Genomic DNA, 13,805 nt, shown 5'->3' with positions numbered 1-13,805 from the left:
GTCCTCTGAATATTACATTTCAAAAACTTTTCAAGCTGATCAGTAAAATCATGCCCCAGGAAAACAACAGATGCGTAATATGTATATAACTTTATTTTGGATGAAAAACCGTCATTAGACGTGAGTGTTCACAAAAAGTAATACGCAAATATTTATTAAAGCATCCGTTTTATATCTGCCCTTTGTAACTACTGCAAGTATGCTGCTGCTTCATGGATCTAGTTTCCTGGATGAGAGTTGTCCATATAGTGTTGGCACAGTTTCCCTATGCATGAGTGGATATTTCAGTTTTTCTTTGACATCTCTGTAGACATGCAGGTTAGATTGGCTGTTGATTCTAAATTGACCACTGGGAGAGTGCTAGTGCAAGTGAGCACTTTGAGGATGTTTTTGTCTTGCGCCCACTACTGCTAGAACAGGTTGTGCCCCCCAAGGACTGTTTTAAATTGGTTTGAGCTGGTTTGAGAATGACTCATTTTCTTTTAATTTTCAGCAGGAGTGAATATAAACCTTTTTCTTTTCTTTAGTAGATAAAGAACTCTCTAACGCAGTCATATTAATGTATCAGGGAGTGGTTTAAAAAAGGCAGCATTTGGAATTTTCTCACAGAAAATGATGTGTATATTTAAGTATCTTCAGAAGACCTTATTTTTGGTATGTAACACACACAATAGTTACAAAGTGAACAATGTTAACAACCCAATGTATTGCCTTCCTTTACATTGTATTACCTTAATATCATTTTAAATGTGTAATTATGTACTTAATACAGGTCATATTTCAGGTGCATTATCTACACATCTATATACATATTCTCACTCCCAACTAATCCAAACCAGTGGTGCAATACACAAAGCAACCCTCGATGTGCACTAGTCCATTGCAGAGTCCACTCATGTACCAAGTTCAAATATTGGTCGCTACCATTGTGGAGTTTAGAAAACATGAAATCCAAACCTTTTTCAAAATTGTTTATTTTGTTGCAAGGTATTTCTATCACATAACACACTGTAAGAGAGATTATTTTAGGTTAGTATAAAGAAAAAAAAACTTCATGCACTGTTTCGGGTTTCTCTCTGAAATTATAAGGCCATTCATGGAGAAGTCTCTCTATCTAGTGGTGCTTGTTGTTGGAATTGAGAGAATAGAGCAAGCAACATGTGCCAAGTTTAGAAACATGCCAGAAATCTCCTTGTACCAGTTTAGATGGTCTAAATTGTCATCTTTCATTACCCTTAGTTTGATGTGGGTGGCAGTTTCATCATATTCATGCAAAGTTTCGTTACTGATGTTCTCGGCTTTTGACAAATTATTTTGTGGGGATCGCTGCTGTTTCTCAGGAGTGAGAGTGTATGTTATCGCTTGGGTGGCCAAGACTTCAGTTTCAAGTCTTGAAAGGAATAGGAAGGGCTCAATTAGTAAAATTTTTTTTTAAAAGCATACAGTCTAAATACATTATATTCTGTAATAATGAAACTCTTTAAATAGATAATTTAAACTGATTAAATATATGTTTTATGTAGATAGGCTTATAGTTCTCAAAAGCCTTTTAAAAAGACCATGCACATCTTTAATAAGCCATCACGTTTTGCCATGCACTTTCCCCACACACTTTTCTGTAATCAGCTTCATAAGTTTTAATTTAGGGTGCAAAAACATTATGTTCAGGATTTTGAGCAGAATTTTTAAACATTTGTTTTTTAAGAAAGATAAGATCAGATTGTTACAGGAGGAGGACTTGAGGTGTCATTTTGAACCACACAGTGGTCAGGCGAAGATTCTGTATTTTGGTAGCCACAAGTTCCAGTGTTGTCTCCTTTAAATCACTGAAGAAATGTCACAATTTTTACTTAAGTTTCTTTGTTTAAGTCATTTAAGCATCTCCCTTGCCCACTCTCTTCCTGAAGAGCACAGATGTCACAATATTAGCAGCTTATTGATTTGAGCATTGCATGAACAAAATTCCATCTTGTTTCAACAAATGTTCTTAGTGTTGTCTGCAGGCACTTTTGCAAATGTGTTTGTATAAAATACAGTATGTTACAAGTGATATTGCCCCACTAAGAAGTCCAGAGACGACTACTCCAAATAATTAATCATAAACAGTTTTTGCAGAGTGTGTTGAATAGAACAGTGTTGATAACATAGGCAGCACAATTTATTCTAGTAACTGTGTGCAGGGCTTCTACAATGTTAGAACCCCTATTTGTAACTTAATCCAGTTTGAATAACAAATCATCTAAATAGTATCTTCATAGTGCCCAGACAGTTGCTGGCTTAATATTGTCTGCTATTTTACATAATATACCATCTCATTCAGTTGTAGTAAGCTTTCTTTTTATTAGCACCCTTTTATTGTTGATGTAGTGTGCACTAGACAAAGATAACTGATCTCCCAGAAATCGTAGATCCACATATCTAATGTGCCTGTTCCACTGTTTTCACTTATATTGTTTCATTTCTGGAATTATAATTTGGTGAATCTCCTCTTAACATTTTGCTGTTCTCTGGGATACCACTGTGTGACCCAATAATAATAGGAAGCGTCTGTAAGAGCCATTTGCTAGTTATTTAAATTACTAGGGGGCTCCGCCCCCTGCTCGCTTCACTCGCCAACCCCTGGTGTTGGGAAATTACAAAGAGCGTGATGTATGAATGAGATATAGCACAGTGTGAAGGTGTAGATGACGCAGATAGGAAGCAAACAATAAAGTGTTTGGCACAGTGTAAAGGTTTATTGGAAAATTTCTTTGTAAACAACATTAGTAGTAAAGATGGTGTCTTGTCCTTGAATGAGTTTTCCTTGGCATGGAGCATTTATGACCTTAACTTTAACGTCAGATGAACGTCGAAGTTGTGAGAAGGCCACATAAAGTTGTCCATATACAAAAACGGGCTCAGATAGGTAGATGCCAACCTTGTGCATGGTTTGTCCTAGTGATTTGTTGATGGTCATGGCAAACGCAGGTTTAATGGGGAATTGTTTCAGTTTAAGTGTAAAAGGTAATTCCAGGTCAGAACTTGTAAGGTCAATTTTAGGAATTAGAACAGTATTGTTAGCATGTGATCCTGTAAGAACTGTTGCTTGAATAACATTGTGTGTTATGGTGTAGACGACTAAACGTGTACCATTGCATAAACCCTGTTTAGTGTTAAGGTTTCTTAATAGCATGCATATTATTACCACCACTGTGTTGTGGTAATCCGGCTGGGTTAATAGTGTTCAAATATGCTAAGGGGAAATTAAGATGGTCACTGTCGTCAACTTTGTCAGAGCTTAGAAAGAGGTGTGACTCTCCAGGAAGTAATGAAATGACCTGGTTATTAATGTGATCAACAGTAATATTTTTTGGACATAATATATTTCGTTGTGTTAAAAGGGGCATTTGGTCTAATGAGACTGCTGTTCCAAATATCTCCGTAAGTAAGTCGTCGCAGATGAAGGGTTGAGGAATTGTAATAATATCTGGGTGAAGTCCATCTGTATTGGTGAGTGTACAATGTTCTAGTTGTAATAACCAATTGTTATATTCGGGATCTGGAAATCGCATGTTTTGTACCAAGTGTATCTTTAGAAAGCAATGCCAATTGTTCGCGTAACATTTTTTGTTCCGCGGTTTTAGAAGCGCGCCGAGGTGAATTTTTTTTTTTGATGCGGGTTCGTGTTTGTGGTCCCATTACTCGAGCCGTCTAGTTTTGTATCCGTGATCGTGAATTGATGACTTGTTTGATCTTTATCGTTAGGAATATGGATAAGTAATAAGTAGGATCGAACTCACTGTTAATATGCGGACTGTTCGTTTCTTCGTATTATCACCAATCAGGTCTCGCGCCTGTATATGTATTGTAGTTCGGTCTCGTGTTGTTTATGTGACGTCGTCGCATATTTTAAGGTGGACTGAATAATAGTTGAGCGCATGGCATGTGGAGCAATAGGTAAGCACTGTCTAAAATCTACTCCTAATAAAAGTATCTTTCCTCCAAAGGGAATATTTTTATTCATCAACGTAATGCCAATTGTCCGCGTATTTTAAGGTGGACTGAACAATAGCTGAGCGCATTGTAAGTGGAGTAATAGTTAAGCACTGTCTAAAATCTCCTCCTAATAAAAGTACCTTTCCCGCAAAGGGAATATTATTATTCATCAACGTTTGTAGAAGTTTATCAATGGTGTTGAGTAAGTGACTGGATGCCATTGTGCATTCATCTATAATTAATAGTGTGGCAAGACGGATGTCACGTGCATTGTTACTGTGCATTGTCATAGTGGATACCGATGTCTCTGTGATTGGGACCGGTATTTGGAATAAGGAGTGACATGTGTTTTTGGAGCCGAGACATTTTTTCTTCTGCGGTTTCAGAAGCGCTTTGTAGGTGCCGACGTGATTTGTGCATATTTGCGTTCTTGATTTGTTTCAGGGTGCACTGTTCCAATGCGATGTAATATTTGTCCACATACACGAAAGCAGTATGGGTCATTGCCTTTTGGTGACCTGATATTTACTCTGGTAGATGCAAAATCAAATGAACTATTGTAGGATGTAATGCAGTTCATAAAGTTTTTACTTTCAGGTACTTCGTTAGTTAGAAGCTTCTGTAGATATGCAGGATATAAATGTAAAGGAGGCAGTGTAATTTGACTTTTTTGACAACAACGTGTAAATTCATTACTTGTATTGCCATTTGTTTCTTCAGGGAAGTTAAGTGAATGACAATGATTGCAAATGACATTCATTAATCCCAATGAATTTTCATGAAAAGTGGACTTATTATTGAACGCGCTGTCAGCTAACTGGCGCAATCGTTAGTGTGGTCGTGGGTCTGAATCGTCCTTTTTGTGTACGTTTCGCGTGCTATGTCCGTAGTCTGTCCCGTTTCATGTCCAATGGGCTTTGTGTGGCGCTCGCGGCTTGTTTTTTTTTTGTGTGCTGGGGGCTTGTTGCCTGAGTTTTTATTTCTGTTAGTGGAGGGGGTGTTTGTGTGTCGTGGGGCTGAATCGTCCTTTTTGTGTGCGAACCGTTTCGTGTGCTATGTGTGCCTGCGTGTGACTCCTTTGTTTTTGGTGTCCTAGGGGCGCGTGGCCTCATTTCTTATTTCAGTTACTGGAGGGGGGCTTTGGGTGTCGTGGGTCTCAATCCTCTTTTTTGTGTGTGTCCCGTTTCGTGTGCAATGGCTTCGTGCGTTTACGTTGCATTCCATCCGGCCGGTTTCCGTTGCTTGGGGGGGGTGGTGGTTTGTGGGGCGCCTGCGCAGTACGTCTTTTGTGGCCACGGCCCATGGCCGGATGTCCCTGCGTCCATCCGGTTTAGCATTCTCAGTTAGTAATATGGATATGGATATTAAATGTTTGCCTATACATTAATGCATGGTCTATGGGAGGTTCTTACAACCCCCACAAGTTGATTTGAATTGGTATATTCTAACTATTTCACGCCTATCTGACTATAGATTAGCCTTAGTTAGTGACCTGTCTTGCTGAGTGTAAGGCATGGAGGGCACATAGTTTTAAACCGTACCTTAAGTGCCCAGTAGCATGAAAGATAACGTGCTAAGTTGAATGTGCAGTGCCATACATTTAGAGTGTACTGAACACGAAGTAAAGCATCTTTAAGTATAGAAACAACTAAAGTTTAACGAGAAAAGCTAAGTTTAGAGAAGATACATTTTTTCCAATTTTTTGCCTTTTAATCTACATGTGTCACTACCTTTTTTCTTTATTCTTGTGTGGACTATTAACTTTGAATTTTCAGTAAAACGTTTAAATCAAACTTTTTTGATTGAGAGATTTCTTTCAGCATGCGTTTGACCCATGCTTAATTCTGCCTTACAAACCAGCAGCTACAGTGTCAGCAAGGCCACTTCTGATCCCAGTATCGATTCATTACTTGAGCTAAGATGGTAAACCTAGAATTACACATAATCTAGTATCTCTACAAACAAATTTTAATACTGAGTAATCATTTCTTTTTCCTTTTTTGGCACTTTAAGTTCATTATTTAATGGGGAAAAATGTTTAATGATAACCAAGCTGCTTGGCACCAATCCTTGGAAGAAATCAATAAAAGCATATCTGCTGTGCCTTCCACTATTATAACAGACCTTGTAAAAATGAGTAAAAAGAATTATAAAAAAAATCACCTTTTGGTGAATTACTTTAAATTAATACTGAGAGAAATCTGACCTTTAACTGAAGCAAATTTATTCTGAGAAAAAAAATTCTCATCCAGAAATATTTTTACCAAAACCACATGTGCCACGATTAGTGGCATTCTTGCATTTAATACCCTGTACACCCTCCCTTTGCTAATAAAGTAACACCGAGTCTTCTCATGTAACATCTTGAAAAGGTTGAAGAATATAGAGTAGGAAATGTGAGACTATTTTTCTTACAGAATCACTCCATATCACTCAAGGTCCTAGGGTCCTCTCTTGTGGACTCTGCTGTTTAGCTCACCTTACAGGTTTTCAATGGGGTTTAGGTCCAGGGACTGAGATGGGCATGACAGAAGCTTGATTTTATGTTCCTTTTACCATTTTTGTATTGACTTGGGCTTATGTTTTGAATCATTGCTGTGCTGCAAGTTTCAGAGATGACCCAGTTCTAGTTTCGTGGCAGAGGGAGCCAGATTTAAATTTAAAATCTCCTCATATTTAATGGAGTCCATGTTGTCATGTACCAAAACAAGGTTCTCTGGGCCCTTAAATGAGTATAAGGTACATAATATCACAGAATGTCCACCATACTTGACCGTAGGGATAAGGATCTTTTTGCTATAGCTATTGTTCTTTTTACAAACCTACCTTTAGTGTTTGTTGCCAGATGTTTTAGTTTTGTCTAACTATAGAACATGGTTGCAGTCAAAGTTCCAGTAGGGTTTAGCAATTTGGTCATTTTGTCTGCCATGCCTTCCAAGTAACCTGTTGTCATAGAGGTGGCGTCTGATGATAGTTTTCATGATTGGCCAGAGGTGTTTTTGAAGTGTGTCAGAACATCATATGTATAAAAACTAGAATTTGACCAGTTTATTTTCAACTTATGTTTAGCAGCATGCTAGCATTTTTACTTCTCTTTTGAGCATGATGAAAAACTACTCTGCCCCACTGGACCTAGCTAAACTACACATTCTTCTACGTAATTAATATGGTGTTTAAAGTGTCACTCTGCAGCAGAAGTATTCCTCCTATTGTGCCCAAAGCAGTGCTTTTCAGATTTTTTCCAAAATCTTTCAAATTCTACTCAAAACCCCAACAGTAATAGATTGGGAAAACTACCCAAGTAAATGTCTGATAGCAGTGAACCACCACGTTTAGGAAGAGAATGAGAACACATTTTTTTAATGTTTTATCTTAAATTTCTTTGTACAGAATTCTTGAGAGTCAAGAAACAAATTCTTATTATTAATGCTGTTTTACTACTCTTAACATCATTTTTACATATTTCTTGCTTGATAAAATCTCATTGGAGCATTTAATTTAATGCTAATTTATCTATGTGTAGAATAGTGTGTGTGTTTGTGGTAGTTGGTGGGTCTAATCTTGCTATCAAAAGAATGGATGAGCAGGAAAGCACATCTGATTTGAATATAATCAATACTATGGAAAACAAATGTATCATTTAGAAATTTCAGATACTTATTGTTATATCAATAGGTTTATGGCAATACTAGTCAGGCATACATTATATTGCAACAAAAACAATAAAGATGTGGACTTTTTTGTATATGTATGCAGTCTCTAAACATTCATCATTATACTTTGGCTGAGAAAGTTCATCTATTTTTATTTTTTAAACTACTTAAACGTAACTCTTTCATGCATATTTTCAATACTTTATTTTACTATAAATGGAAGAATCAGTGGTAGCTTCACTTGCTAACTCGATGAATGCACTATCAATCTCAGAAGTACAGTGTAACTTTAGCCAGTTTGTCTAACATTAATTTTGTCTTTACATGGTGTTATAGTTTAAAGATGGTGGGAGAATAAAAAATGAGAGACAAATACTATAGTTGAGTTTGTATTAATTAAATATTTAAGTGCTTTGTAGTACAATTAAAGATGTATATTAATAAAAGGATTGGGTGGTGGTTGCTACTTCTTTTGTACATTTAAAGGCAATTACAAATAGCTTCCTAGGGCTGATTTGTGGAGAAACTGAAATTATCCATATTTCGGTCAACTTTCAAATTTGGAGTAAGAAAAAATATCTACTCTTCAGCCAACAAAGATTTTTGCAAGCTATGCCCAATGAGCCACCGTATAGGATTAACAACTAAATGAAATATCTGTTAAAAGAGAAAGTATTGAATGTGTGAAGCAATATCCACCATGCTGGTGAATGTGTGCATGATATTTCTGCACTAGACATATATCGAAAGGTTCATGTTTTCAGTATTCTTGATTTGGTAAGAAAAGATGAATATGAAGCAAAAGTGTTGAATAGCATTTTTCATATTTGAGGTTTCCCGAGCATGTGTTATTCAAAGTTTTTTTTTTTTTTTTTTTAAATACCTAAATCTCCAAATGTAGTGTGTCAAGAGTACTTTAATTTAGTAATATTTCAGTAATGAATGTTTTATATTAAGCTGTTTCTTCACTTGATTGTGAAAACCAAATGAATATTAATGCTCAACCTACACATTGATAGAAACAAGTATAGGAATATCTGTAACAATACTAATTTGTAGTGCACCATTTGTTGGAATGCATTTTGTTATGCATGTATTAGTAAAATGCATTGCCTTTTTCATTTCAGCAGTTGCCACTTCACAAGTCATAGTAAAATGATGCTTTCTTGCACACTTATATGTGGAAAAGGAAAATATGAAACTGTGCAACCTGACTGAGGTCTTTCAGGAATCTTTAACTATTAGCGGATTATTACTAGACATTTTTTTTTACATTACTAAGAACTTAACCAGGCCCCCCACAATTATCCTATTTCCTTCCGCAGTACTGATAGATGCTGCAAGTGTTATGGTTGGTTTCCCATTGGAGGCAGTGTGCATGTTGAGAGGACATATGTGATTCTTGACTTGGAAATGCTATTGCATTACCACTTACAGTATCCATATCAATATTGATGCCAATAATATTTAAGTAATTATCACTGTTTTATAGCTAAGCTGTAATTTTTCCTTACTTTTATCTTCTTTTCAACAACAGAAATGTTTATTTATTTAGGCATAATTCAACACCATTTCTTACTATTGTAGTTCTGCCCTTTCCATAGTGACACATTTATTCTGTGGCTTTGTTCTGCAGTTGGGGCAGCCTATAGAGAGATGCTGCAGGTAGATGGTCTGGACATTGACAACATGAAACATAAGATCCGGGATTACTCACTATCAGGAGCTTACCGCAAGGTCCTAATACGGCCTAAGGATGTCCACTGGTGAGTGGTGCCCCTTGAATTCTTCCTGTTCATGTTTGCATGAATTTTGTAAATCTTACCATGTCATCTTTTAGGGAAGTGATTGCATATGATGACCCCAAGATTCCACTGGTGCAAACAGATGTGGAAAAGCTTGAAGGGAAGCCACCACCCACATTTTCTAACGGTACGGGAGCTGTATATGAAGCATTGGTGTCTTTTGTCAGCCAACATGCAGAGTAAGACATATTTTTCACTCCCATTTTTTCTTTCCTTTATGAAGCAGATGGAAAATTCCGAGCTTTGCGTATGGACTTCTCTTTACCTCCTTCTACTTACGCCACTATGGCCATTCGTGAAGTGCTCAAGATGGATACTAGTATCAAGAAGCAGACACAGCTGAACACAATATGGTTGCGTTGATTAAGTAATGAAAACATTCCACCCTTCACTGACTGAGAGAGCACACAAGACAGACTTGCCTGCTGATATGAGTCTGTCTGCTAATCTTTGTGGAGTGCATGTGGTGGAACAGTGGAGCGTGCACTATTTTGTGTCTCTGAAGAGTAAATGTATTTTTATCTCTGTATTTACTTGAGTGTGCATTCAAACAGTGGCCAGTTTTGTAAGTGCAGCTAAGAGATTTGTGGCTCATGTCTGTTAGTTGTGTTTATGTATGGAAAGTATGAGGTTTCATGTCAAAAGGAGCATATCTGAGTGACTGTATTTGTGCTTTGAGGTGGTTGCTCCTTTTGCTGTCCACATATTTTAGGAGCTGCTATTTGGTCTTGTCTATATACTTAAAACTGCATATGCCAGTGCCTTAGTATTGGAAATTTGGACATTAATACCTCATTGAAGGGCTTTAGCTCTTCACCCAATCTAGTTCCAGAATCTAAACACCTGTACTAATCACTCATTCAAAAGCGAATGCTTTTCTTGAATATCCACAGTAGAGATCTTGGACAGGAGTAAAGTTATGTTAGCTCTCCAAATGGCATATTAATATTTAATTTGAGTGTTGATGACTATTATTCCCTGCTGCATGAAGAGGTTATCTGCAAATGTAAACTGTTTTGGAGCTATTGATTATGAGACTGTGTCATGCAACACTACACTGAGCAGGTAGCAAGAATACATTGTGAAATATAGTCAAAGCCATCATGTCCAATACCTGGTTTCCTGTATTGTGGCCTTTTACGTTTCTTACACTGTGGATCTAGTTCCAGACCAGCACATTCCTTCTGAAGGCTAATCATACACATGCTTAGCATCCCAGTGATGTAATAACTATCTCTCAAGGGAATGTCTCAGTATCTTGTCTATTAAGGAATTTTTCGTGTAGCACAGAACACTTTATACAGAATGTAGAGAAAAGGAATGTAAAGCCTAGCATGCAAGCAAGGCCTCTTTAAGAAGTATCTCTTGAAGTATGGAACTGTTTTGCCATTTTTACAGGCTGAAAGCTCACCAACTCAGACTGAAGTTTTTTTTGCAAGTGACATGCACATCCTTGAATAGATTTTATTTAAGAGACAGAGGCAGCACAGTTAAGAAATGTTAACATATGATACTATATCTTTTTTTTAATCAAAGATAGTAAATGCAGGGGGATATTTAGGAGAGTTGACAGTAATGGATTAAAAGCAAGATTTAAAAAAAGCTTAGTAACAATTGATGAAACCTGGATGGGACATAGTACACAAATGAGCAATTTTCACTATATCTGAACTATACATAAACTTTTTGGTTGAACTGTGAATTGGTCCTGGCCCTGAGTGGTTACTAGCTACAATTGTTTGCTCTTTTCTGAGTGCTAACATTGAAAATGGTATAGTTGAACAGAGCTAAATCAGCTACAATAAGAAAAAGATTAATTCACCTGTAGCAAATTACATATACTGTAAGTTAACATTAAAAAGTTTTGTTTTTTTTTATTTGAAGATGAGAAAAAGTACAAGAAACAAAATTAGTAATTGTTCTTGCACAGCAGCAGACAATCACATGCCACCCTGTCTGGCACCACTGTGCTAGTTGGTCACCATCTCTTGCAGGATGAAATCTGTGACAGCATTGCATAGTTTATTGCATGTTGTCTAGGCAGACATGACAAGGTTGTTGTAAATAATAACAATAGTTAACATTTGGGAATGCAAATTTACAGAATGCAAGCTGTTATAAACTGTCGTGTAAACTATGACATAAAGTAAATGCACATACAACCAAATATATACAAATTTTTATTATCTGAGGAAACTCCAAATTACTGGCAGTTTTTTCTGCCTCCTGTGAGCATTGCTGGGGAAAAACCTTCACCACCACTCACTAACCATACTTGATTGAGTGTCAGAAATTACCTTCCACAGCTATTTCATCTGCTGGCCTTATATGTTGCAGAAGGACAGTGGACAACTCTTTGACAGACCCAAGTAGTAATAAGAAAGAAATGTGCAATGTCAGTTTGCAGACAATCTATGGAGTATAACCTATGCGGTAAATTGACAGGACCTCTGGGGTTGGCTTATGTTTTTTGCTGGCGTTTTCCGAATAGTTCAGTGTTGTCCTGTAAAGAAAAAAGTGAGTTTAGATAATGAGTGTTTTGTCCCTAAGAAGATAAAGATCAGATCCTTCTGTAGTGCCCAGTCAATTAAAAACTCTCTTTGAACTTTTTTGGTCCATTGATTACAATTCTGTAGGCCCTTCTAAATAAATTTAACATAAAATGACTGTTTCTGGAGTGTTCAATCCCTTTGCTGTAATACATATAAATAGATCTGGATGCCGCCAGATGTCTTTTAGAAGTCGCATAATTAGATGAATAGAGTGCACCTGTGTCAACAGAAAGTGATTCTCATTCGTTCAGTTTCAATAAACATGGATGGGAGAACTACTAACAAAAATATGACAAAGCAACATTCATAACAAATCTGTAAGAAACTTATTTAAAAGGCGCACAAAAAGCGAAGGGCATAAAAAATTCAAAGAACTAACAACATAGCTATGTCTATTGTAAAGAAATGGCACATCTGTGACCGTGAATACAACAGAATCTTTGACAAAACTGAGTATCTGGTTGAGAATTGTACTAGCCATTATCCTGTGGCAACTCTAAAAAGAACAAATAATTGGTAACCAGACTTAACTAGGGACTATGTAAATTACAGAAATAAATAACTGATTGTCATTACTGTACTGGTTACAGAAATATAGGAGACAAAATACAAATAGCACAGCACGTTACCACAGTAATAACATAATTTGCACAGACCAGTCATGGTTGTCTTATCAAGTCTTTGCTTAGAAATAGGAAACGGATCATTGACTCAGTTTTTGGTTACGTTGAAAACTTTGTTCATTTATAATAAATGCAGCCATTAATTTCAAAATTCAAATCAATTATTTGTTTACATTAATTTATTGTTATATATGTGTTAAATGTGCTTCTGAAGAATACTTAGAACTGTGTTATTGCCAACCTTGTAATTAGTCCTAATTTTTCAAAATTCTTTCTACCTCAAGAAAAACAAAATGGAGACATGGGCCATTATACTTCATACTTTTTAGGGAAGTAAATTTTAAGAAAATGTTTAGCTGTACATCCAACAAAAATTATATTTTGTTTACTGATCATATTGATAACTAGCATACAGTTCAGCTTATTCTAGACTAGTGTTTTAACAGACTTGCATATCCTGAATGTTGTTTTTTAATATACCTTTGTGAAATTCTTGTCAATGAGCTTTTAAATGCACACATTTATTTTTATAGGGTATAAAATTCACATCAGTCAATGTCTTTGAGTTAAAAATATATTTATCGTATAAAATGCATTCCTCATTCTTGAAAAGCTTGACAGTTACAAGGTGGATTGTAAAAACAGCCAGTGACTGATGCTTATTGGTTGATTTCATCTATTCAGTATTAAATCTGGAAAACGTATCTTTGCGCATTAAAGCATACTAGTATACAACAATAAAGGTAATATGTATATATACAGTCATATGAAAAAGTTTGGGAACCCTCTTAATTCTTTGGATTTTTGTTTATCATTGGCTGAGCTTTCAAAGTAGCAACTTCCTTATAATATATGACATGCCTTATGGAAACAGTAGTATTTCAGCAGTGTCATTAAGTTTATTGGATTAACAGAAAATATGCAATATGCATCATAACAAAATTAGACAGGTGCATAAATTTGGGCACCCCAACAGAGATATTACATCAATACTTAGTTGAGCCTCCTTTTGCAAATATAACAGCCTCTAGAAACATCCTATAGTCTTTGATGAGTGTCTGAATTCTGGATGGAGATATTTTTGACCATTCTTCCATACAAAATCTTTCCAGTTCAGTTAAATTTGATGGCTGCTGAGCATGGACAGCCTGCTTCAAATCATCCTATAGATTTTTGATTCTATTCAAGTCAGGGGAC

The 13,805-nt window shown here is 36.2% G+C and overlaps 1 protein-coding gene across 5 annotated transcripts in view; it reads left to right on the top strand.

The window, feature by feature from the left end:
• Positions 1-12,096, top strand: part of pus7 (pseudouridine synthase 7) — a 67,258-nt gene extending 55,162 nt beyond the window's left edge. For 3 of the 5 annotated variants that reach the window (XM_028808618.2, XM_028808602.2, XM_028808583.2), the window contains 3 exons: positions 9,265-9,394; positions 9,469-9,560; positions 9,657-12,096. In XM_028808618.2, the coding sequence (XP_028664451.1) occupies positions 9,265-9,394; positions 9,469-9,560; positions 9,657-9,796 (362 nt within the window). In that variant the 3' untranslated portion in view covers positions 9,797-12,096. The remainder of the gene's footprint in view (positions 1-9,264; positions 9,395-9,468; positions 9,561-9,656) is intronic. The other 2 variants (XM_028808610.2, XM_028808592.2) reach the window with 1 other exon arrangement.
• Positions 12,097-13,805: the final 1,709 nt, after the last annotated feature.

The sequence above is a fragment of the Erpetoichthys calabaricus genome, chromosome 1, assembly GCF_900747795.2.
Source record: "Erpetoichthys calabaricus chromosome 1, fErpCal1.3, whole genome shotgun sequence".
Classification (NCBI taxonomy): Eukaryota; Metazoa; Chordata; class Cladistia; order Polypteriformes; family Polypteridae; genus Erpetoichthys; species Erpetoichthys calabaricus.
Note: the sequence above shows the minus strand (reverse complement) of the source record. Positions and strands in the feature narration are given on the sequence as shown.